General features: G+C 54.2%; 1 protein-coding gene across 8 annotated transcripts; it reads left to right on the forward strand.

The window, feature by feature from the left end:
- The first annotated feature begins 756 nt into the window (after positions 1-756).
- ADRB1 (adrenoceptor beta 1) lies at positions 757-25,230 on the forward strand. 8 transcript variants are annotated; one of them, XR_012764301.1, is made up of 5 exons: positions 757-2,069; positions 3,721-3,842; positions 4,878-7,333; positions 11,578-11,632; positions 12,315-17,637. XR_012764301.1 is itself a non-coding variant. In XM_075423792.1 (2 exons), the coding sequence occupies exons 1-2, from the start codon at positions 816-818 to the stop codon at positions 3,775-3,777; spliced, it is 1,311 nt and encodes a 436-aa protein (XP_075279907.1). In that variant the 5' UTR covers positions 757-815; the 3' UTR covers positions 3,778-9,711. The 8 variants fall into 8 exon arrangements, 1 of the variants encoding a protein (XP_075279907.1); XR_012764302.1 differs by having other exon boundaries at positions 7,187-7,333; XR_012764298.1 differs by lacking the exon at positions 12,315-17,637 and adding an exon at positions 25,133-25,230 and having other exon boundaries at positions 3,721-7,333.
- Positions 25,231-25,726: the final 496 nt, after the last annotated feature.

Genomic DNA, 25,726 nt, shown 5'->3' on the forward strand with positions numbered 1-25,726 from the left:
GGAGATGTTCATGACTTCCAGTACCTGAAGGAGGCTGACAGGAAGGATGGAGAGGGACTGTTCACAAGGGTGTGTAGTGATAGGACAACGGGGAACGGCTTTAAACTAAAAGTGGGCGGATTTAGATTAGATATTAGGAAGGAAACACTGGAACAGGTCGCCCAGAGAAGCTGTGACTGCCCCCTCCCTGGCAGTGTTCAAGGCTGGGTTGGATGGAGCTCTGAGCAACCTGGTCTGGTGGAAGATGTCCCTGCCCATGGCAGGGGGGTTGGAACCAGATGATGTTTAAGGTCCCTTCCAACCCAAACCATTCTATGATTCTATGATTCTAAGACCCGCCTGGACGCGGTCCTGTGCAGCCTGCTCTGGGTGACCCTGCTTCGGCAGGGGGGTTGGACTGGGTGATCCACAGAGGTCCCTTCCAACCCCCACCATTCTGTGACTCTGTGAACGTTGCCCAGCCACAACCCTTCTGCTTTTCATTCAGCGTTTTCCTGGCGTTCCTCCCAGACCAGAATAATCTTCCAGCTCCGGAGCAGCCGCCGCGGACGGACGCCCCCCTCCCCCCCCCGGGACGCCCACCATCGTGGGCGTCCCGGGGCTGGGGGTGGGGGTGGGATATCCGTCCGCGGCGGCTGCCGCGGGGAGGGCGTGGCGTCCCCTCGGCCCCGCCCCCGCGGCGCCGATTGGCGGCGGGCGGCGAGGCGGGGCGGGGCGGGCCGGCGGCGCGGCGCGGAGCCATGCGGCGGCCCGGGGCGGCGGCGGCGGAGGAGCCGGAGCCGGAGCCGGGTGGGTGCCCGCGGCTTGGCGGAGCGATGGGCGATGGGTGGGTGCCGCCCGACTGCGGCCCCCAGAACCGCTCCGGCGGCGGGGCCGGGAGCGGGCAGCTGGCCGGCGAGGAGGTGTCGCAGCAGTGGGCGGTGGGCATGAGCCTGCTGATGGCCCTGGTGGTGCTGCTGATCGTGGCGGGGAACGCGCTGGTGATCGCGGCCATCGGGCGGACGCAGCGGCTGCAGACCCTCACCAACCTCTTCATCACCTCGCTGGCCTGCGCCGACCTGGTGATGGGGCTGCTGGTGGTGCCCTTCGGGGCCACGCTGGTGGTGAGGGGAACCTGGCTCTGGGGATCCTTCCTCTGCGAGTGCTGGACCTCGGTGGACGTGCTCTGCGTGACGGCCAGCATCGAGACCTTGTGCGTCATCGCCATCGACCGCTACCTGGCCATCACCTCGCCTTTCCGCTACCAGAGCCTCATGACCAGGGGTCGGGCCAAGGGCATCATCTGCACCGTCTGGGCCATCTCCGCCCTGGTCTCCTTCTTGCCCATCATGATGCACTGGTGGCGGGATGAGGACCCCCAGGCACTGGAGTGCTACCAGGACCCGGGCTGCTGCGACTTCGTCACCAACAGGGCTTACGCCATCGCCTCCTCCATCATTTCCTTCTACATCCCCCTCGTCATCATGATCTTCGTGTACCTCCGGGTGTACAGAGAGGCCAAGGAGCAGATCAGGAAGATCGATAGGTGCGAGGGCCGGTTCTATGGCAGCCACGAGCAGCCGCAGCCACCCCCGCCCCCTCACCACCAGCCCATCCTCGGCAACGGCCGAGCCAGCAAGCGGAAGACCTCCCGCATCATGGCCATGAAGGAGCAGAAAGCCCTCAAGACTCTGGGCATCATCATGGGGGTGTTCACCCTCTGCTGGCTCCCTTTCTTCCTGGTGAACATCGTCAACGTCTTCAACAGGGACCTGGTGCCGGACTGGCTCTTCGTTTTCTTCAACTGGCTGGGCTACGCCAACTCCGCTTTCAACCCCATCATCTACTGCCGCAGCCCCGACTTCCGAAAGGCCTTCAAGAGGCTGCTCTGCTGCCCTCGGAGAGCCGACCGGCGGCTGCACGCCGGCGGCGGGGAGCTGGCCCCCCTGCCAGGGGGCTTCGTCAGCACCGTGGGCTCCCCCGAGCGCAGCCTGGCAGGGACCTGGTCCGACTGCAACGGGGGCATGCGCGGCGGCAGCGAGTCCAGCCTGGAGGAGAGAAATAGCAAAACGTCCGATTCGGAGTCCAAGGTATAGGGGGGGGGGACATGTGGGGGGCCGCGTCGGAGCCGGGGCAGGGAGAGAGGCAGGCAGGGAGACGTGGAGAAAGCCCCGGTAAGGCTCACGCCAAGCAAACCCGGTGCCCGCCTTAGCCGGGAGCGAGCGGGTGTTTACTTAGGAATGGAAGCAGGTGAGCTGGCGTGGGACGTACGACGACAGCGAGCGGGGAACCCGCTGACCGGAGCGCCCGGAGAACGAGCAGCCCGTCGCAAAGCCAGCCAAGCTCGTGTCTGGGGGGGGAGCGCGTTGGGAAGGGGCTGCGTCAGCGCCCTTTGCTGGGGTGAGTGATCCCACGGGTGGGACACGGGTGGTTGGACCTGAGCGTGGAGGTGCTGGCTGCTGCCGGGGGTCCCCGCCGTCCCCCGCCTCGCCGGGGCTGTCGGACACCCCGGGTTTTGCCCGCTCGCCCGCAGCACGGGCGGTTTTTGGGGGAGGCGCGGGGTCCGTGCTGCAGGTGCTCCAGGCGGAGAGCACAGACCCCCAGGCAGGAGGAGGTGTAAGCTGGGAGTAGCTGCACTCCCCTCCTCCGCCGAGTAGCGACGGAGGAAAATATTGAGTAACGAGGAGCACAGGTGTATTTTGGAAGGGGTAAAACCCGCAGCCCACGCTGGTGTGCTGTCTCCCTCGGCACCAGCAAGCGGTGAGTTGTGCTTATCTCCTTCGGGCAGACAATAGCAGTCGGGCTGGGAAACTTCTACCTCAAACTGTGCATATTGTACAGGGGAACGAACGGACCGTGTTTATATTAAACAGCATATTTACATACCACTAATAGTATTTTATGAAAAGGGAGGGGGGGGGAGAGTCGAGGAGCCTTCTGCAGCTTGTTCATTGTAATTACAAGATGAACGCGGGGGGGGAGGGAATCCTGGCAACAACAGAAATTTACTGCACAATTTAAAAAAACGGCGACAAAGCCGTTTTTTTGCACAGTGTTAAGAGTTGTAAAGTTATTTGAAGATGTTACTTGCACACACGTACACACACGCAAATTAAAAAACAGGGGTTTGAGTAACACTGACCCTGAACCTGATTTCTGGTTTCGTCTGGTCTGTTGGAGTTTTGTTGAGAGAGTGACTTTTTTTATATTATTTTATGAAGGTACTGTAAATATATCCATATTATAAATTAAAATATCTTAAGGGACTTTATTATTTTTATTTCCAAGTGCCCACGTGAATCTGCTGTTATTTTAGCACTTGTGTGTCGTTTCCATTTTCCTCTCTGTGTATGTTTGATAACATATTTATACTCTGGTGCAATTTACTACTGTGTAAGTAATTGGTCTATGTGCAATAAATACCGTTGCAGCACAAGCAAGCGTGTCTCTGTAGGTTTTGAAACAATACCTGCCTATAATGGGAAGAACAGCATTTGTTTTTGTCCAAAGATGGCTCAGATTACCAACACAGCTCTATCTGATGGCTTTTCCTGACACGGCGGTGTAAAAAACGTGTTCGAAACCCAATAAGGTTGTGTTCCTGTCGCACCGACGTCTGCTGACTTCCCTTAAAATTCATGGCTAAAGACAAGGTGTTTCCAGTCTGATAATGAATGCACTCGTTTTCTGTAACGATTCCTTTCTGGAATATATTCTGGTTTGTTGTTTTGTTGTTGTCAGGAGTACGCGTCTGGGAGTCAGGACACCAGAATACCCGAGATTACAGAGGATGCTTAGTTTGAAAGCTGAAAATGGCCTCGAGCAGAAAGAAATCTCCGTACGGGATGCTCGCCACCCCACGAGTAAGTCCACCTCGTGCCGACGGTGGGCCCGATCCTGCCCGAGCAAGGCGGGCGGTGCGTGCTTGGCGGGACAGGGTCGGGGCAGACCCCTGCCCAAAAAGCAGACGGAGGAGGCTTGAGCGCTGCGAGGGGAGATGGCAGCCGGGGAGTTGGTCGGAGGAGTCCAGGCTTTGGTTCCCTCTTACTGTAAAAAAGGGATTAACCTCTGAGGGAACGTCTGAGACGTTGCTGGAGCAGGGTCGGACTCTGGGGCAGAGTAAAACACTGCTGAAATCGGGGGAAACCTCTTCCGCTGTCACTGGGTGAAATAAAACTGCCCGGTTTGTAGACCGTGAGGCTGGCGGTCATGTGCAGCGTGGCTTACGGTGCAGCCACACGCCGCTTAGGGGCCAGGTTACGAGAACTGAGTGTTGGCTTTCGGGCTGATCCATGTGAGGGGGTACTGTGACCAGAAGGGCTGCAGGTTTGGGTCCTTGCTCCAAAACATTGTCATCCTTTATTTCTTTGGGGAGGTGCGCTGTGTCCTTGTGGTTTCATAAAGTTTTTTATTACTGCAGTGAATACATGGCAGATAGGGCGACAAAGAGGCAGCGTGGAATAGAAGTGAAGCCATTTTTAGCTTTATTAAACTCAGAAGTATAGTCAAATTAGAAATCACCTCCCAGGAAGAACACTTCCCAGAGTGAGTTCTTTAGGGTGGTGGCCAACGGTTTGTTTTGGAAACCACTTCTTCATTTTTTTTTGTTTTAAAACTGAAGGAATTTGTCTTTTGCAATTTTTAATGATATATTTTCATGAAAAAAAAAAAGTTATGCTCTTTATGCAAGGGCAAAATAGAGGCACCAGGGAAGTAAATAATACTTTTCCATTGATGTTGCTGGGGTTCGATGTGAGCTGCAGTTAATGATGTCTCACTTGATAATAGTCAAATGGGCTCCGTAAAATGCCGGGGTGACATCGGATCAGGTGCGAAGTGAAGTATGCCCTGCCACCATATGATTATTTTTTTTAATGTGGTTTTGTCTGTGGTTCCAGCAAAGACAACAGGACCGGGACTGCGACACCAGTGACTGCAGCGAGGTGTTGGCTGCGCACGTCAGGGTCGGGACGGAACCGGGTGGCAATGCTGCCCTCTTCCTCCCTCTCCTTCTCTTCCTCCTCCTCCTGTGCTGGGGATCGCAGCGAGCCAGGGCAGGACGTGGCCCATGCCTGCTAGGCAGGGCAGGGCAGGGCAGGGCAGGACCTGGCCCCAGCAGCCGGCTGGGAGCTGAGGGGGCTGTGGAGCCCCATCCTCAGCAGGGTGCTGTGTCCTGGGGATGAGCGGTGCCCACCTACTGCATGGACATTGTGCTGGTGGGACGCTCTGATGGGCTTGGGTCTCTGTCTCATAAATCAGTTCGCATGATTTTAACCATCCAAATGCTCGTGCCCTTAGACTTTAAAAAGTGATGAAAGTTGTGGCTCAACAGCATCCTTAGGTGGGAAATTCATGGCCAGAACTTGCTTGGCTTCTCCTGCCGAGTAGCTACGCCGGGTCGTGCTTCCGCTGGATGAGCGCAATGGCGTGAAGAACGTGAAAGGTAGGAGGAGTTTTGCGTGTTGGCCTCCGCAGGGCCAGCTGTGTGAGCGAAGCGGTCGGGCTTGGTCTGCCGTTGAGTTCTGGCCAGCCAAGGGCCTGCTGGAGGAGTCTGGTGGCTGGCACGTTGAGTCCCTTCGTAGACAGCTAAGATAATCCACCCGGCAGCGTGGGTGGTGGATGCCAGCCCATCTTGAACGGTGTAAAAGAGTCGGTGGCACAGTAACGGTGCGGACAGAGCGGGACATATGGCACACACGTGTGCGAGGAAGGGGAGGCTGCTGGCGAGCAGTCTGCCGTGGCTCACACTCAGAACAGGCTGTTCTCCGTGCAGGAGGAGGATACTCTGCAAAGTGCTACGGGGCAGCTGAAATACTCTGGAGGCAGTGAGTCAAACACTCACGATGAATATTTTTTTCTGACGATAACCAGACGTGGATTAGCAATTGGAGCTGCAAGTCGGAAAGTATAGGTGGTAGGCATGCGGCCGCACACGTACGTGGGCAGGAACGTAACGGCAAGGAGCCGCAGGCCAGCGGGAAGGGGAGACACAGGTGAAAGAGAAATACGCTCGGAGAAAACGTCCTGAGTCTGCCGGGACCAAAATTATTTGGTGAGGGTGCCGGAGACTTCCATATGCAAGACGCCTGGTTCTCAAAGGCGCCGGCTGCACGCGAAGCAGTGTTTGCTCAGCACTTCTGAAAAGCAGGCTGCATCTCTCCACATGCTAAAATGGGAATATATCGGGTGGAAAGCCTGGCTTCTGTTTTCCCTGTGTTCAGGGAAGGTAGGGAAGTTCCAGACAGACGGTGGGCTGTCGAGGTGCCGGCAGAAGGCCCTCCCCACCGGAAAGAGCTGCACAAAGCCCTCCTGCAAAATCACTGCACTTGGAGACCGCGGCCCTCAGCATCAGCTGGCGGTAGCTCCAAGCACGAACTCAGGAATGAATGAAACTGTGTACAAAAACTGTGGCTTAGACCTGGGACCTGAGCTGCGCCCACGGCACACGCAGCGTTTGACAGCACCAGCCGGGTGTTTGTGGTACAGCACGCACCGGGTCTTCTGCACACGCTGCTTTCCCGTTTGGGTGTGCACATGTGTTCAAGTATAAGGACAACTTCTTTATCAGCTTCCCCCCCGCCCCCATCCCCTTAAACCGTATCTGAAGTCGAGGTTTTATTAATAACTTTTAAGTGGCTATTTTGCAAACCTTCCTTGTGCTGCGCGCTTTCCTAATTTATTGTAATTTCGCATCCGGTGGAGTGCACTCGCTTCCTTTATGTAATATATCAGCTGCGGGGCTGGAAGTGGTGCAGCTATGAACTGAAAGGGCAGGCTTTCTCGAGGCCAAATGCGGTCAGGCATCCTTGCCACTGGGAGCAGAATTTGACCTGATAATCTAATCTTACGTGAGAGAGTATCTCCACAGAAGTACTGTTACCAGGAGTAGATGACCTCTGCTAATGAAGCTGAAGCAATTAGTCCTTTGCAAAGCTGTCAATAAAATGTTAACTGCAAAACAACAGTTAACGTTGGATGGCTCAAGTAATGAGTATTTTGTTTGCTGGTGTGTGTTAGGTGATGTGTTGGGAAATAATTATCCTTTGACTAGCAGCCAGCTTTGTACTAATCAGGAGAAGTCATGTTCCGTTTGAAGGATTATACCTAAAAATAGCTCTGTTGCCGCCACATCAACGAGTGAAATGAAGCAAATTCGCAGAGACGTACACACCTTCTTAACGTTTCATCCTAAAAATTCTTTGTTCAGCTGGAACTCTCTGTTTGATCCTGTCGAAAGCACTGATGTGCTCTCCTGCAGTAGCCCTAAGCGCACTCTCGCCGAGGAGGAGCGTTACCCTACGCGCCACTGACTCGCTTTCAGAGCCTGCCAAGTTCCCCACGGCCCCGGGAGGAAGTAAGGAGTCTTTCTCTTTATATAAACAGTCGCGTATAATGTAAGATCAACAACAGTTGTGATAATCGTCTCGCAGCAGAAATCGAGATGCTTTCTGTTTGAGGTGGTTGTACGCCTGCCCGGCTGCGAGGAGCAGCCGTGGTAACAGCAGGGGATTTACTCGTCCAGTTCAGTAACTTCAGGCTGCCAAACTGTGCTCGAAAAGGTGACCGACATGGGAAAAGGATATAAAAGGTGATGCTGGCGAGAAAATCCAGGATTGTCATCGTAAGCAGCAAAAACTGGGGCATATTTGGCCATGCTATAGGTGTTGACTGGTAAAGTCTGAGTGGTTTGGGTAGGGATGTACCAGGCAGATGCACTGTAGAAATGCAGGTTAAGAAGAGGTAAGGAGAGGTAAGGAGAGGTAAGACTCTTTCCGTATAGGACTGTGCCACCAAGGACGTGGCAGCTGAAACATGCCCCAGACATCCCCAGACGCTTCCCTTCCTCTTCTGGGATAACAGCAGACGGCTAAAGCACACCTGAGCAGCCCTCAGCCGACGTAAAGCTGCACAGCTCCCTGGCCACCCATAGCTCCTGGGAAACGTGCCTCCCCCTTCCCCTCCGAGGGGCTCCAGCTTACGCCACGTTTTGCAGGACCTGGAGGTTTCCCCAGCCCGGAGCCGTCATCCCCTTGCGTGGTGGCCAGCGGCAGCCCAGGGGGGATGCTGCGGGGTGCTGCGGGGTGCTGCGGCGGGGTGCCGGGTGCGCCCGCGCTGCCTCGGCTGTGCCGGGCGTGCTGCTGCAAGCTGCCGGCCGCGCCGCGCGCCTGAGTCATCGCACCGTCCTGCAGACGCCAGCGACAGAATCGGGCCTGCTGAGCTGGAAACGGAGGAGCGTTCGGGTTCGTTATGTAAACGGGCAGTCGGCTTCCTGGTTCACAAGACCTGGCAGCTTGGCACGCACGTTCGCTTCGCAGGCTGCCATTTTGCCTTCCCGCCCGCTCGGCTCCCAGGTTTGTCGTGGCGGCGTTCGCTTGCTCGGCCGTAGCACCCAGCAGCACGGGCTTTTCGGCTGTGCCCTGGCAGCAGCCGGCATCCGGACACAAATGGTACAAGAAGCTGGGCAGTGTCTGGGTTCGGTCATACCCATTCCTTCCAGGACTGATGCTCAGAGTTATTCATACCGGCTGCACCAAAGTGCAAAAATACCAGACAAATAGGAAATGAGTCCTGACCTCCAGGTCCACAATCTGAAGGAGAAAACAGAAGCATCCCCAGACTTTTGCCATTGCCATGGTTGGCAGCCCATCTCAGACGTAATGTGTGCCTTTCCCTTCTGATCCTGTGTAACGCACCGAATCCGGTTGTCCTCAATGAGATTAAATGAGGATTTGTTACGAGTTCAGTGCTCCAGCCATTGGCCACCACTGTGTGTCTCGAGGCAGTGAGGCACCTTTGCGTGCCTGGCCCAGTGTCTCTCTCAAAGCCATGACATTTAGATTTCTTTCTACCCAAATTATTTTGATGATTGGTCTTAAGCTCCTTGGCACAATACTTTGAAAGGCAGATTTAAGTGTATACACCACGGAGGCAGTCAGAGCCACTAAAGAGCTCGAAATCTCAGCTGCTGCTAGGTGTGTAAATCTTTCAGCTACCAACAAGTCACTCTGCAGGGCCAGGCGAGCGCCTCAGAGCCTGTCCCCTGCCCTCCCACAAAGTGGGACCGCAGAGTACCCTGCCACTGTAAGGAGAAATTGCAGGGGCAGCACAAAACCTCGTGACGAAAGATTTGCCAGGTGGTAAAATTTAAACGGTGCTTCGTGGCCAAAATTTGAAGAGTGGTTGTTAAGAAGAAGGGATTGAGACAAGCCCCTGGCAGGGTTTCCTAGCAGGGAAGGGAGAGCAACGTTCAGGGTTAGAGTTTCCCTGGTACTCTCCGACCGGTTCAATGAGAGTTACGGATGCTGCCAGCACCCTGCGCAAGCCGCGCTGGTGGACAAGGGCTGTCCACCCCGGCCACCCCTGGGGCCAGCTCTCGGTGCTCCCCACCGCCCTCCCTCCGCTCACATATGGGGGTGTAACGTGCCCCCCCTCGCCCGCCTCAGCGCTGGGGGGGCTTGGAGGTGTGCTGGGCATGGAGGAGCCTGCCAGCCTGCGTCCCCCCGGGCTCGCCGTCGTGCTGCAGAGGGAGGAGAGCTTCCCCCTGGGCTGGGGCAGGTGAACTGGGAGGCGTCCCACGAAGCACCCGTCGTTCAGCAGCTGCATCCAGCCTTTGGCGAGGGATGGTCTGTTCGTCTGCTCTTCCCCTAAATGCTCGCTTGGGAGCCATCAAATAAGATCTCAGTTAGCATCCTTGGGATGCGAAGAAGCGCGGTGTGGGACGCGTTGGCTGGCAGGCAGGTACCCTCGCTGCAGCTCGGCGGTGGAGGTGGGGGGTGGGGACAGGAGGGGCGATGGGGGGACCTGTTTCTCCCAGCTGAGGCATCGCTGGTACCCCTGCAGGCTCCCATCACCGGACTCGGACAGCCACAACACCAGTGCACACAGGCTGCGCCTGAAACCCCGGCTCCTGGCACAGGAGCATCCGATCTGCTCACAGCTCAGCTCGCCTCAAATACTCGGGCTTTTGGGAGCTTTTGTGTAATGTTCGGTGCAGTAATAGCCAGTGACAACAGGTACTGTAACACTGCTCTAAACGACCTCGAGTGCACCCACGGGAGATGTTTCGTTCCTGTTTCAGTGCCAGGTGGTTCCCAGCTAGCTGGCAACGGGGCGAATGCTGTTGGGGTCAGCCCTCAACCCCCCGCTGCACGTCCCGCTGCCCGGACTGGCTCTGCTGCCTCGCAGCCGCGTGGGCAGTGGGCTCGTCCGACTGAGCACCAGCTCTTTCAGAAAAAAGTTCGTTTCAGCTGATCCACGCAAGTTGCACACACAAGCGTAATGGCACGAGGGGAGCGGGAATGCGCAGAGCGATGGGGCTGAGATCGTGTTTTGGTAGCGGCCCCAGTCTGGACCCATCGCTGTGACCACAAACCTCCCATCTGGCCGTGATGCTGCGGACGCTGAGACCCCACCGGCACCCTCCGGCCTGTCATTTTGCCTGACCTGCACTGGAAAAGTGGGACTCGCCGCCTAAACCTTCCCACCCTCCTTGCATATGAAAAGTGAAAAAAAATTTAGTTTTGTACCAATATTGGTGCGATAGAAGAAAAACATGGTTTAAGTCTGATTACCCGCTGTGTAACTATGCCACAGCGAAGAGGATGGGACTGACTCCTCAACTTTTGGCAGAGATCTGGACCAGGGGAGCTGAAAAAGCAACTCGGGGACTGGGTGACAGCACTAAGCTGTCCCCCGCTGCAAGAGGGTGACGTGGCAACGAGCCTTGGGCATTGGCAAAATAATGCCCCGGGAAGAGCAGCTCTGTTTGCCCGGTGTCTGTGTGTGGATCCCAACGCCGACAGGCGCCACGGAGCTGTTAGTGACCTGTGAGCAATCCCCATCGTGCGCGTCTCCTGGTGGGTGATGTCCGACTGCTTTTATCCCTGCGCACTTTGCTCGTGTGGGAGCAAGGAATGCAGTGATAAAAAGGCTGGAATAATTTCAGTGCTGGATTGCTTCCATGAGTATATGTCTCATAATATAATGCTGCCATCACTGTACAAAATCTGCTAAGGTGCCTTTTGGGGAGATGGAACATTTCTACGGAGCCGTAGTCAAGAAAGTTGTGCAGTAGAGCAGGCTGGGCTTCGATCAGGTGTTTTTTAATTGCACCGGACGTGCCTGGGCTTTTGCACGGTACAGATTTCTTTGCCTTTACATGACGAGGCACCTCATAAATTAAGCAGTTGATGTTGTCAAATGCGTGCCATTAGCACTCTGAGCAGATAGTCCGTTTGGTGGCCTCAGCGGAGTCTATCGCAGGGCCTGTCTCCAGATAACGCCTGGAAGAAGAACAATGGCGCTCTGAGCTCCCGGGCCCTCCACTCTCTGGTTCTGCACTTCAGAAGAGAAAATTATCATTATCTGCATGGCTCAAGCTCCCTTTGAAATGCAGTTATTTTTTACTCATACATTCCAAGTATTTTTTACATGATACCAGCGAGAAACTTGAAACCCCTTTGAGAAGGGAAAGATTTCCTGCAGCCTTACTACTAAAGAAAATGGATAGATCAAGTAGTAGAGTTCAATGACTTATTTAGCATTAAAAAAGAAAAAGAATAATGAATTGGATTTTGTGTGCCTGTTTTTCCTCTGCAGGGAACAGTCAGTCTAATGGATTTGCGTTGCCTTCTGCTTCTGTTCATCAGTCTAGGTGAGTTCAAAACACTTCTGCCTTTTTTGTGCTCTCCTTTCCCTTCTCACTTGTCACAACCTCACGTATCTGGAGCTTAGCAAGCACATCGGTCTGCTACCGTCAGCACCATCCTGACTGGTGAGGAAAACCCGGAGGTTAACCCGCTACGTCCAGCAATGGCTTGTGGCCTCCTGCGTGGACATCTGTATTTTATGCTAGGTAGCAGCGAGTGGGCAATTCCTTACTCAGGGTGGACACTGGTTTCCTACTATTATGAGCTGAGGCTTTAATGTCCTCCAAGAGAGACATTATTTCCTCACTGGATTCACCAAAAACTGGTTGGGCCTCCAAACTCCTCCTTTGTTTACAGGCTTTGCCGAGCGCGCCGTCGAGCTTTTTACTGGGGAAGGAAGGGAGGTGGTGTAGGAGGAAACGGTTACAAAGCTGTTCAACATAAACAACTTTCTCGTGTAAACTCCAAGCACCACTTGGCAAGGAAGAGGTTAAAGCTGAGGGGACGACGGGAGGACCCATTAGGGCAAAGATATAAATAGCAAGTCGGGAAGCCTGGGGAGGGGCACAGGGGAAGGGGAAGCGAGGAGTTGACCCCAGATGGGGTGGACTCCCTTGGCTTGCTGAAAGCCCTCTGCTGCTCTGCCCTCGGGGTTTGGACCTGGGTCCTACCTATGGCGTCCCAAAGCAGGGGGATGCTCAGACAGAGACCCGCATGGCTGACCGGGAGCTGCGTTAGGTCGAAGGCGAGCTCGAATGGTGTTCTAGTCACCTGAAGACTTTCCTCAGAGCCAAAAGCCACTGCTGGTCTCGCCTGCCCCTTCCTGCCCCAAAGCTTCGCTGGGTCCACCAGTGCCTGCCCAGGGCCGGGGAGCTGCTCTCTGCCCGCTCGGATGGTCGGAGCAGGATTTCCGTTTTCCTACCAGCCTTGGTGTCTCAGGCTTTCTGGTCTGTTTTTTGTCCGAATGGGAAACACATAATGAGAAACTGTTTAAACAACTTAAGGTACAAGGAAACTCGCTGGAGCGAAGTACAACGTTGTGGTTTATTTCCAAGGAAATGATGCACTCTCCAAAAGCACTCCCCTCAAGCACCGCCATTTAAAGTTGCAGGACACTTGGTGGCCATCTTCGTTGCTGCCTGCAGCCCTCATCTAGGTGCGAGTGTGGTCCACGAGGTGGGCTGGAGTCTGCCAAGAGACCGTCTGTGCCACAGTCTGGTCGTGCCACCGGCAGCCGTCCATCGGTAGGCTGTTGCAGATCTTTGCAGGCGAGGAGCCGCTCGGTGCGGGTATAGCTCTGCTGGTGACGAGGCGCCAGGCAGCGTTACATAAACCCGGCGCCAGCGGATGTGGTGAGACATACACAGCATGTGAGGGCTTTCCTTAACAATGTTTTGAACCACCCATAGCAGCCTCGTGGACCAAGATCCCGAAGTGCAGAGAGTGACCAAGCGTAGGAGCATCTCCCCGTCCCTCAGGCTGTGAGCAGGGTTGGTGCGTAGGTGCAGTTGAATGCCTGAGGTTCAGGAGGGGTCTGGCTGTTAGAGCTGTCCTGACTGTCAGTTTGCTTGCAAGGGTGGGTCTGGACAGCCTGGTGCTGGTGAAGGAAAGCCCAGGAGCCACCGAAGAATTCTCTTGTGCTATTTCCAGCCCTGCTTTTTAAGGCACAAAGGGCTTCAGATCAGATGCATTTCTGAAGCTTATCTGTGTGAATATTTGGCTGCTTATCCAAACAGAACAAAAACCTTCAAACCTTCTGAGGTCCATCCATCACGAGCCTTATCTCCCCATGTCACCGCTCGGCTCCCAGCCGCTGCCGCTCGGAGCCTCCCGCCACGCAGGGCTCAGGTCTGCCGGCCGGCTTTCCATCTCCCCTCTCCGGGCAGCTTCGCAGCATTATCCACGGTCACCTCTTTGGCCGCCTGCCACTTCAGGGATGGCCCCATCTCCGTCTCCCATGTATGTAGCCATCTGGGCTATGGCCACAGCCACAACCAGAGCAGAGCACACCAACTCTGCTTGGCTCCAAGAACGCAGAACATTTGTCTTTTTTTATGGGACAATAATGAAGCCCAGATATAGGAATGCAGCCTCCTCTAGTCGAGGTTCAAAGACTGAAATATCTAAAGAGAACATTTCTGATCCACTGCCTGGTAAAAAGGCGGTTTTGTAAGAGGTCCCCTAAATCCTGGCTGTTGGGTAGGGGAGGAGGGGATGGCAGCCCTTGCCACCTGACAGGCACTGGTTCCCTCTGGCAGAAGCACCCTCACCAATGAAGCTGGGCTGCTTGAGATCTCAGTCAGCACCCCTAAAATCCCAGGTGGGCTCTACCCCTTGGTAGGTGAGCATGGCACGGGAGGGACTGAGATGCACAAGGAGCACGGTGAGCGCGCAGGGTGGGCACCAGCATCAGCAGCCCCGCGGAGGTTCCTGGCTGGGTAAAACAGCTGCATATTTAGTCTTGTGCCTGGTTTATATGATGTGTTATTCAGCCTCGTCAGAAGAGCCTTTGCAGTGCTTGGTATCAGGGCCACAGGACATTTCTTGCTTTGAAGCTGAGCTGGCACAAGAAGTCGTCTGCAGTTCTGCCATCCTGTCAAAGCCATGGCCAAAAACAATAAGGTGAAAACTTTGGAAAGAGCCACCCATCTGCAGCACAACCGAATTAAAACGGGAGCCTGGCTGGCTCAGGGCTTGAGAACAGTTTGTAAGCAGGTCAGAGGCTGAAGTCCTGGGCACAGCGGTGTGGATCAGAGGTCTTTGCTGCTTAGTACCGCCTGGTCTTGGCCCAGATCTAGACAAGCTTTGGCATCAGGGTGGCCTTTTCCAGTGGGGACCATTTTCCTGTGGCCCTTTCAACGGGATAGTCTGACCCATGGGGTGCTGTTGCTCTTCTTCCTCTTGTTTTAATTTTTTTCTCTGTTTTGATAGTCAGAAGGGTAAAATTAATTCCCATAATAACACTGAATTTGACTCAATAGTAAGAGAATGAATGTATTTTTTTATACTGTGGTGTATGATAAGCTATTTATAAATATCATATCACTGCTGGGTCATTTTCAGGGTTTAAAATAAAGTTTTAATTTAAACATAATTTTGCAGTGTTGACAGATATGATAAATACATTTTTGTTCCAGTGAAACCTAATTTCAGCGATGTTTTGCAAAAATCATTACAAGCTAAGGATTATTCCCTTGAATTTTTTGCTTTGTTTGTCTCCATGTTCCAGTGTTTAGTTCAATGTTGCATTCCATTATAGGAAAAAACATCCATGACTGCAGTAATTTGTTCACCAAGGCCTCTTCTTAAGGGATGGGAGGATGCTCTTGAGAAGAGTGATGGAAAGAGGCGTTAGTCACAGATGCCTTGGGGCAGTCGCAGCACCCCTCTGCACCATTAGAGGACTTAATGCCTTCCTTACAGCTCCATGGGGCACTAGAAGTTCCCACCATTGGGAGATCCCCTGCCTTGAAGGGGTTCAGGACGCTTGATCTGGTGCTGGCACAATGGGAGCAAAGGTCCTTGGTCACAGCCTGAGCTCCCAGGCCTGTGTGGCACCACTGCTTCCAGCGGCACATGGGACTTCTTTTACACTCAGATTGCCCCACTTAAATCGTTCCCCCAGGTGTGAAGATGGTGGCCACCTGCTCCCCTCCGGAGTACCCCTCCTCTCTTCCAAAGGCTCCTTTTCAGGCTTTGAGACCGGTGGCAGAACCAGCCCTTGGGGCACTGCTGCAAAGCCTGGTGGCAACTTCATGGCAATTGAGCTAACCTCGATATTCAAGGTGACCCCAAAAGGATGCCAAGAGGGCACAGTGGGACAGATTTTATGTCTGGAAGGTGAGGTTAAAGAGAAGTCCTTCATCTACAGGAGAGTTGCATTCCCATTGCCTGGGCTAACCATCCATTAATGAGCTGAGTCCCTCCAAAATTTCTCTGGACCTTCTCTGGTTTTCCTGCTTACCCGCGTAAACCACTCTGAGGAAAATCTCTTTTTCTGCAATCACACATTTTCATTGTGCAGTAAAATAGCTCTTACATCAGCTGCCATTGTATTGTGGACGCAAATGCAGCACAACAGAGCCCTTTTACGTTGTGTGGTGAGTGGGTCAGGTCCTGTGCTTGAACAACAAAAGTGCAAGGAATGATAAGCAGGAAAAACAACTTGCTTTAAAGTGCTTTCGAGCTGCTGCCTTCTGAGCCCCACAGCTTGCAGCCCATATTTCTCATGCCTCCTCCCCGTCAGACAGCCAAACAAGAGATGATGCTATTTGGAGAGCACGTCACTGTGCTGGAGACGTGCAAGCGCTGAGATTTGTATCCACACGGACCGGCGTCCGTCTGCGAGGAGCCTCCAGCTGCTGTGCTGAAAATACCTGTGAAAGAGACATGCAGAAGGGGAGGGAGGTCTTCTTCTGGTGGGTTGCCATGTCACTCAGGCTGCTTTCATGGTGATACCTAGAGGACGTCACCCAGCGCGGCCAGCTATGGCAATCTGTTCAGTGGGAACAGGTGCTGGAGGATAATCCTGCTGTTTTTCTCGGTTATGGTTCATTTCAGCCACTAAGACCGAGCAAACAGGATTATCATAGCAGTGGTTCAGGAGGTGAAGTTGCTGGTGCTGTGCGTCCATGGCTCTGTGGACATTTGTTTCCAAGGCAGACGCCCGCTTTGCTGAGCAGCCTGCCCTGGCGAGGGCAGCCAGCGAGCGGCGAGCCGTCGGGTCTGAAGGGCTTTGCTGGCCGGCTCCTGCCCAACATCCTCACCCAGATCTGCACCGCACCCCTCGGGGACCAGGGCTGGGCCTCCGATGCAAAGCCCATGATGTCTACGGCTCTCCCAGAAAGATGCCTCCCCCAGCCCCCCCCACTGTGGGTGGGATGGAGACTGCCCGGCCGTGCAGCAGCTAGCGACATCGCCCCAGAGCCCGGGCTGGGCCAAGGCGCTGGTGGAGGAGCTCAGAGAGGACGAGGGGCGGCAGCGCTGGCTGGGCTGACAGATCTGCTCTGGCAAGGAAGGCTTGAGGCAGGGCAGACCCTCCCCGGGGTGAACTGAACCAGCCCCTCCTGGCTCTGAAGCTGCAGAGCGAGTCTGGCCCTGTGTGAGCGCCGGCTCACGCCTCCAGCAGACTTTAATGTATCGTCAGGCTTTGTCTTAACTCCCCAGAGTGCTGTGCTCATCCGTTCCCTCTCAGTCCTCCTCCACCGCTCTCGGAGACCAGCGCGTGCCCTGGTGACGCTCCTCGCCACGCAGCGTCAGTGCCTCTCTGTTCCTGTTTTACCACCTTCTGCTTCTGCTGACAGCAGCCCCTGACACCCCCCCCTGCCCCCAGCAGTCCCCTTCTCCACCAGCGAAGGAGGACAGGCGAGGTCCGTGCCACCAGCCTTTGCGCCGTGTCTATGCACAGACCTCTGTGCTCCCTGCACCGGTTCGCTTCGGGACTTGGCTGACACCTAACTTCAGTAACAGCAAAGCACTCGAGCTTGGCTGCAAGGTTTTGTGGCAATCTTGGCCCAAAGCTGTTTTAAGTAACAAACTGCAAAAATAAGCGTATGTGTACAGAGACGAATACCACACTGCAGGAGCAGGAACCAGAGGCGTGCAGCTCGGGAAGGGCTGTTAAGGCTCCAGCTTGTAGCCGTGCTGATAAGGCAGTTTCCAAGAAGTTGCCCAGCCCTTAAATTCTAGAAACTCTCTCTTCCCAGGTCAATAACCTTTTATGGACTGAATCCTGGTGTCATCCTGCAAGCAAACACGGTCCAGGCAGGACCTTCTGCAAGTGGTACAAGAGAGACGAGGACCCGTGTTGCTAAGCAGGGGTCCAGAAACTTTCTGGCACAGACAACCAAAACACACAGTGAAAAGCACATTTGGTGATTCTGGTAGTTTGGGAAAACACATGAAAATGTGCTTGAACTTCATTCTTCTTTGGCCACGTCTCTGCGTTGCCCGAGAGGGGAAGGAGGCGGCGTCAGCTGCGCGGCTGCTGTCCCCCTCCCGCGCTGCGCCGGCAGCGGGCTGCAGAGCTGCGAGGCTTGGACGCCCTCCAAGGTCTCCCCCCTTCCCGGGGAGCACTCGATCAGCCCCGGGAGCAGGGCTCTGCACCCACAGACTGCCCCGGCACCGGGCCCCTCGCAGCTCCAGCCTTAACCTCAGAGGTGAACAGAGGCTCTTTGGAGAGCAGATTTTCCACACAATCCTGCAGCTCTGTTAGCAAAAATGTTCGGCGTGGCTCTAGTGAGAGCGTCGAGATGGGGTGGATGAGACTTCGTTGTTTGGCTCCCTCCTTTTGTGGGAATTTTTTAAATCTTATGCAGGTGCAGGAGTTGACACAACAGAGCATGCACCTTGCTTAGCATCCGTCCAGCTTGTGTGTAAACACCGCTAGTCCCTTTTTAAAACTCTTTGGAGTTGTTTCGTAAACACAAAATATTTTGCTTGGTTTCCAAATCATGTGCCATTTCTTCAGCATGCCGGTGGTGGAGGAGCTGCCCATGCAGACACGGGCTGCGGCCGTGGTCCTGCAGAACAGTCCCAGGTCCCTGCCAGAGCTGGAAGCAGAGCCAGGCAGAGGCTACCACCTGCTGGACCTTTCTCATTGACTCCCTGCTCTGAACCTCTCCACCACGCCAGTTACTGATGGCACCAACCGCTTCCTGGGCAAGGGCAGAAATGCTGTGTGCCGAGCATCGTGGCACAAACACCTCCCGCTAGCTCTTCATCACTGGCAGACAGAGCTGCTGAGATGTGAGCGAGCCATGTACACAGTGAGGATGCTCAGTGAGTAGCTTTGTGGGCCTGACCTGCTTATCACTCGTTTGGGGTCTGACGTGTTTTCCGGAGTCTGGGTGCGCTCTCTACCTAGCTGTCCTGGCAGAACAGGGGCACCTTTCTGAGCCGAGGCGAGCTGCCAGGGTTTTGCTGGAAAGGGGAACCTGACATTTCCCCATCGAAACTTGCTCCTGCCAAAAAAAGAAATGACTTTTCCAACAGTCCTTGAGAAAGGGCAATAAAATTCATGCGTACTGGATGGACACATGCCTGAATTTGCATGGGATCCCGCACTTGCATGGGAGATCTTGGGGGTCTCCACGGGAAGCACCCATGCATGCTTAGGGGCCTTCGTGGGAAGCGGTGCTAGAGCATGAACCCAGCTCTGCCGCGCAATCGTGCACCTTCCTGCAGGCAGCACTCCCAGACAGCCAAATCAGGTCTGCCGGGCTGCGGCTTTTGTGAGGGCTCAGGACCCTGTCTGTGTAATCCAGGCAACCCAGGGTCATGTTCATCCCACTCAAGGAGCTTGGCCAAATGACTCCGGTAGCTCACCCTGACTCCTGCAGCCTGGAGATTCAGGAGCTTGGCACCTGCTTTGGATGGGCAAACTCTGGGGATCATGCAGGGCTGAATGCCCACTGCTGTCAGCTTGTCCAGGGGGGGCTTGTGGTGCTGCACCACATGCGTTTCTGGGGCAGAGACTTTGTTTCTTCACCAAGCACACTGAATGCTGCAGGTGTAGTTTCCTGATCTCGGCTTCTTTTTGATGGACCTGCTCTGCTGAGCTGCCCCGAGCCTCGGTCATGCTAGCTCACACCTAGAACACATCAGGCTTCGGCTGCCCAGTTAGCCAGGACGCAGGAAGGTCACTGGAAGGGCTCCAGTGGCCTCAAATAGGAGTTGACTCATGCCCCATGAGATCAAAACAAAATGTCTCTGCATATGAAAAAGTATTATGGAAACTGTATCATTCATGCACAAAAGCCGCACTTCAAACTTTATCATATAAAATGCATAATATTGTAAATGGAAAGAAAAATTGCCTGAGGCCTGGGGCGCATTAAAATTGTTGGCCTGTGAAAAATGTCCCTTCCCATAAACACAGCCATTTGCTGGTGTCTGGCACACAAGGAGGCATCCAAAGCTGGAAATCTTCAACCCTTTCTGCACTCCTTCAAAGCACTCGTTTCTCTGTAGGAGCAACTGATTTCAAGACTCATCCCACATCTTGTCAAGAGTGACCCAGAGCAAATGCTTACAATGGAGATGTCAATGTGAGGTGATGAGGTGTGCAACAGGTAGGCTTCAGGACCTCATAAATACAGGAGGAGCCCCAGAGAGTGATGCCCGGGGGCAGAGATGGGTGCTGAGAGCACCCCACGGGCAGGCACTTGGATCGGTTAGGTCTTTGTGGGAGGTCTGACTCTGTGGTCCAGCCCTGCCCCAGAGATGCTGGCCAGGATTTGACAGTGGTGCTCAGCAATGCAGAGTCCCTGCGGTTCCCACAGCTGCCATCTGCGGCTTGATCGTATTCCAGCGATAGCCGATTGCCATGGCCCAGGGAGCGGGATTTAGCACATCACCTTCAGGAAATGAGCAGAGGATGGCTTGGCATGCACAGCAAATGCAATTCTTAGAGGAAAAAATGAATTAATATGGGTATTAACTAGGAATTTGTCATACGTCCTCTAAAGCCAGCTTCTGATGCAGCGAAGTGTGCAGCGAAGAGCAGCGGATACTTCTGCCTCTCCCCTGGCTTCTCTGAAGTTCTTCCGTGCTGGGAGCAGGTGAGCAGCACCAAGGCTGTTTGCTGCTCAGTAAATGGGAGAAGCCACGATGGACACTTCAGCTGCTGACTGCATGTGGCTCTTTCCTCTGGCCTAGGGCCGTGGGGCAAACCGTAGCTCAGCCTTTCCCCCCGTGCCGTGCTCCCCTGCTCAGGCAGGAGCATCAGGAGCTGGCTGCGGGCACTGCAGAAGCGCGGTCTCGCTGCTGGTGGGCTGGACCTGAAGCACTTTCCGTTGATCGCTCTGCTGTGCCTCACTGCCACCACCCTGCAACACCCCCGTGGCAGAGGGGTCCCACCGCACGCTCGCCAGCAGCTGGGCCTGAATGCAAACGCATTCGAGCTTCAAGCAACACAGAGCCAAGTGAAATAACCCATCTGCACCATTTGTCCTCTACTGCAGTCAAATGACCCCTTTTTCCCCAAAACACATGCAGTTCAGGACAACCGGTCACACTGTGCAAGCCCATTGCTGATCCACAAGCCTACAGAGCACGGGAGCTGAGAGGGCTGACGGGCTCTCCTGCTCTTTTGCCCCGTTGTTGTGGGTTGGCTGTGGAATGTGGCTCAGCTAACTGGGCTATACTGGTTTCCTGCTGGAGCGTGTTCCCCTAACTGACATCAGGAGACATCCAGCTGCAATGACTAAGCTCTTCTTACATTCCAGAAATCCAACAAATAAATGTTTCTTGAAAATAAGCTAGTGTTTTATTTTGGGAAATGAGTGACCCATCAGCCTGGTTGCTTTTGTGTAGGGGCGAAGCTTCACAAGAACCCGCAGGGCACCCGGCAGTGACACCAGCATCTTGCTTGCCCGCCCTCCCAGCTCGCCTCTCCTCCTTTGATGGGTTTGGAATGAGCTCTGGAGGTCTAACTGCGGAGAGTAATGAAGTGTGAAAGCTCACTTTCATTTTTCACTCTACTTTTTTGGAAGGTGGAACATTTTACAGTTGACAGTACCATGCTAAAGCCATATGAGGCAAGCAACTATTTTTACCCAGGCAGAGACTATCTGAGAGTCTACTGCTGAATCATTTTAAACAAGGAAGAAATCGTGGGATCCAGAAGTGGTGCCGGGAGAATGCGGGTGGAAAGGGGTTTTATCATGCGCTTGTTCTGATAACTGTTCAACTGCTTCAAGACTATGGTGACGACCATCTGAGAGTGCCTGTGGGGTTGCTTCAAGTAAGAGACTGCGTTTTATACAATGCTTCTGCTTTGAGAGGTGGGTGCTCAGGTTGGAGCAGCTGGAGAGGCTGCCTGTGCTCGCTGAGCCCCTGCGCACCCTGCACCGTGCTCTGCAAATGGGAGCAGGCACTCGAGCTTCTCGCCAGCACCCTGCTGAGCCCCCATCACCAAGTCTTAGGTAGGTGCAATACGCTGAACGCTTGCGAGACCACAGTCTGGGGTGAGAAGGAGGAAGGGTGGCCTCAGTGCTGGTCTGGATGTTCTTCTACCTGACAGGGAAAGACACCGTTTCTCCCTCCTCTGCCCACACCAGCGCAGAGGTGGCACTTCAGATCACACGAGATTGCCAAGGGAAACAAGTCTTGTGGATAAACTGAGGAATTATCTTCCCGTTTCCCTTGCTGAACGTATCTCAGACTGGGAGCAACATCCCCTCTCGCTGGAGGGTTGGTAGCTATGGACCAAGGCAGCTCCTCACACGAGGACAGGGAGAGATAGAAAGTAAGACTGAGTTACGGCTGCCCAACAGGCCGTGACCCAAACCGTGTCACAAGCCCATCAGCACGATCGTGTGAATTAACGCACAGTCTATTCACACTCACTTGGAGCACGAGGGTGGTAAACATGAGCATCGTGTCGACGTTTGTTCTGGAGTTTGTGGCTCCACTGCATGTGCAACGGAGTATTTGGCCTTGGAGCTGAGCTGAGAGTCTGTGTAGAAGCGTGGCACTGCTCGGGCACAGTGCCAGACCAAGGGCCAGGAGGAACGCTTCTGCATTCAGCCCAGCCGCAGTCTGCAAGGCTTTGTGGTCTGCAGCATTTTCTCATTTTGCAAGGGGAAATCAAATGTCCTTCCCTGACCTAGTCTGGTACTTGGTCACTGGCCTGTCTTCTCAGTATCATTGAAACCATGGTGGGACAAGTGTCTGGACCCCACTTTAGACCAGTCTCTTGGCTCTGATTTCCCAAAAGCTGCTGCTTCTGGGTTCCTCTGCTTTGAGAACAAAAGTCAAACCCTGCCCCAGGTTTGCACTGCAGCATGGCTGGGGCAGAGTGCGTGGAGATGACACCAAGGCATCACGGAGAGGTCCTGTGTCTGCTTGTCACACAGCAAAGCATAGCATCCTACTTCTGGGAAAGTTCAGACGAACTCTTGCTCTACCAAGCCATCAACATCATCTACAGGAGGAGTGAATGCATATCGAGAGCGGCTTCAGCTGCCAGCTTGGTGGCAGCCTCGAGCGAGGAGCCTGTTGGCCATGGTAGATAAGATGCAGCTCTCGACGGTGTCTCTGCTGCATTGCATTTGCCCTCTCAAACATCCTAAATGTGAGCTATAAGAGCAGGCGGATTTCCAGCTGCAAGGATCCACAAGGAAGTTTAGCCAAGAGGACGGGGCACATCCCCTTCAAAAAGCCACCAGGGTCAGTGTCTGCAGCGTGGGGAACGGAGCTCAAAATAAACGATTCTTTAACTCAGTGTTTCTAAGAGCGATCGTAAAGCGAGGGGAGCGCAGCACAGCCTGCTGCAACATCTGCCATCTTCTGCACAAAGCTCAGCGTGCTGCAGAGCCCCGGCTACGTGCCGGGTAGTTGTCACCATAGCTGTCACCTCGTGGTTTTGCTCTCACTGTGCAATGGAAAGAAGTGAGAAGCGGCGCTCGCGTTGCTACCCGTGACGCTGAGCGCAGCGCGAGCTGCCGAGCTCACACGTGTGGTCTGCGGGGCATTGAGGAGAGGAGACTTGCATCTCCAGTGGGACTTGGCTCCTTCGTGGGATCTCCATCCCTGGAGCGGCCCCAAACTGCCCTTCCAGACCCTGCTCTTCTCCCTTTCCCCAGGGTTGTTTCTGATCTCAGCCACCTCTCAGGGTCCGGCTGCGGGGAAGGGATGGCTCCCTGCCCGCCACCAGTGTGCCGCAGCCCCGTGCAACGCTGACCTAGGCCTTCAGCGTGAGGAACGGTGCGGCGCAGCTGATGCCACTGATGAGCATCCAGTGTGCTCATGCTTGCAGGCCACGCGTGGCTTATGCTGTCCCCGCGCCTGAGATCTTGAGTAATGGGGCCTGACACATGTGTTTTTCCAGAACACAACCTCTTCAGATCAAATTAATTCTGCGATTTCCATCTGCTTCCTCCTTTGCATAAATGATGAAGACTTCCTGAAGCGAACGGCCAAGCTTGCTCGAAGCCGGGACATTAAAATTAATCTTTTGTCCTTGTGCTGACGGCTCTGGGTGCTACTTCTCCCTTCTCACCCGCAGGTCCCAAAGCTGCAGGCAGAGGCATTTAGGAGGGGAAGAGGAGGACAGGGCAGGGTGTGAAGTGACTTCTCCGTGGGTTTGAGCCCGCCTGGAGGCTCTCACTGAAAGGTCTTGGCCGAGAGCCTCCCTGCGGCACAGCTGCCTGCACGTGGGGCCAGGGCAGCGCTGCGGGTCCAGCCTGGGGTCCACCACCAACGGCTTCCAAGGAGCCAGCAGCTGCATCCCACCTCCCTGCTCCAGGGGTGAGGCTGGCGGTCACCGTGGTAAACCGAGGGCTGTGTTTAAAACCACCAGTCCATCTCTCCTTCCCAGTTTGAGGGGGTGCTCGTGGAATGGGCTGTTTGAGCCCTAGAAACACTGTGTCTGGTAGGTCCTCTTTGCATGAAGAGGAACCGAGATTTTGATGGGAACATCTTGTGTTGTGCATGCATTTCCCCTCTCCCGCTTATCAGGGGTTGCATCATGTTGCTTATATTAAAGTCTAAAATGAAGCTGTGGAGCATGAATAATAAATGCTGCTCATCAGTAGGCGCCCCAGAAGCTCGTCCCATTAATAAAGGGCTTTGGGGGCATGAAGTGCCTTTTACTCCCCGATCAAGACATTTTTGTTCACTGCTTTTTAGCAAAACACAGTGTTGGGTCTGAGCCAGGGTTTTATATTCTTGTGTGGATCTACATTTGTGTTTTCTCACGCCTAGTTCTGTAACCTGACTGCATTGCTCGTGCGAGTAGTGCTGGCACCACAGCATTTTCACAGCCCATAAAAGGCATGGTGCAGAAGTCTAGAGACCGTAACCTGCACCTGTCCCCACCCGCAGCGCGGCCACCCGTGCTTATCTTACAGGTAGGGCCTCTCTCCACCAGAGATCTCAAAGCCCCTGGTGAAGTGCATTCCCTTACTTCAGCTCATTCGCCTGGCTGATGCTTTTGGCAGGGCCGAGTCCCTCCCTCGCTCGGGAGCTGTGTTGCAGCGCAGCGAGAGGGAAGGCAGCTGCAGCCACATCTGCCCTGCCAGGCCCCCCTGTCCCAGCACCGGTTTTACTGGTGTCTGCTGGTGTCTGCTTTGGTGTCCTCCTTTTGCGTGCAAGTCCTGAGATCCGCGTCCCCGTTACACAAGCGAACGCTGTCGGTGTTTTCCTTCTCGATTGTTCTGCGTGTAATTTGGATTCCACTAGCAGCGCTGAGATTATGTCATTGCATCATTTTAATGGTGTTTTTCTTGGCTGCGGGTTTGCTTTTCTTGGCACTGGAGCTAGGGCATCCTTGCCGACATGTACACTCGCGAGGTGCACGCTCCGCTTCCCCCTTCGTGCACCTTGTGCTCGCCTCTGCGAATGCAAACTGCAGAGCACTCATTTTGCAATTCTTTCCTCGCTTGTTCGCAAAGGCCAGCGCAATTTCTCTTCCCCTTAAATTTTCGTACGTCAGTACTTATCTTGGATTAAAATTGTCCTTATACTACATGAAACCTTTAAAGTTTTCTTTCTGATAGCAGTGCCTAGAAGACCCAGCCAAGGATCAGGAACAATTTGTGCTGGTTCTGCACAAGCAAAACCCAACGCTCCTGGTCCCGCAGTCCTTCTGCTCCAACCTTCACACGGGATAACAGAGGGATACGGACAGGACAACAGGAGCATCAGGAAAGGATGATCCAGCGTTACCCAGCACGACAGATGTATGTGCTCAGCACTAACCATTTTCAGACCTTTGTCAGCAGCCATGCAAAGGGATTACAGAGGAACTGTGGAGGGTAGCCAGGTACTTCTGAGAGGTTTTCATCACTGCATCCACAGCTCCACTGTCGCATTTTGCTTGTCCTTCTCTGGATGCACACCTTCCCAACAGGATGGGTTTAGGGTTGTGCTTTTCTCTGGGCTATACAGCAAAGCCCTTTCCTTACTCCTGGCAGTTCTGCTTTCAAGGTGGCTCCAGTTTCCCACAACATTAGTGCACAGCTCTTGGTGGATTCACTCAAATCCTCATATTTTTCATCCCCGATACTGTTATAACACAATCTGCCCTTTCTTGTTAAGAGTTGACAGTCAAATCAGACACGTATAGCTTGCCAGTACAGAGTTGTGTTTTATTA

This window comes from Opisthocomus hoazin, chromosome 6, assembly GCF_030867145.1.
Source record: "Opisthocomus hoazin isolate bOpiHoa1 chromosome 6, bOpiHoa1.hap1, whole genome shotgun sequence".
NCBI classification, from domain to species: Eukaryota; Metazoa; Chordata; class Aves; order Opisthocomiformes; family Opisthocomidae; genus Opisthocomus; species Opisthocomus hoazin.

Excerpts from the sequence above, each read along its gene's own strand:
- ADRB1 (XM_075423792.1), top strand. The coding sequence starts at position 816 with ATGGGCGATGGGTGGGTGCCGCCCGACTGCGGCCCCCAGAACCGCTCC. Across the intron at positions 2,070-3,720 it reads CGTCCGATTCGGAGTCCAAG|GAGTACGCGTCTGGGAGTCA; the intron begins GTATAGGGGGGG and ends TGTTGTTGTCAG.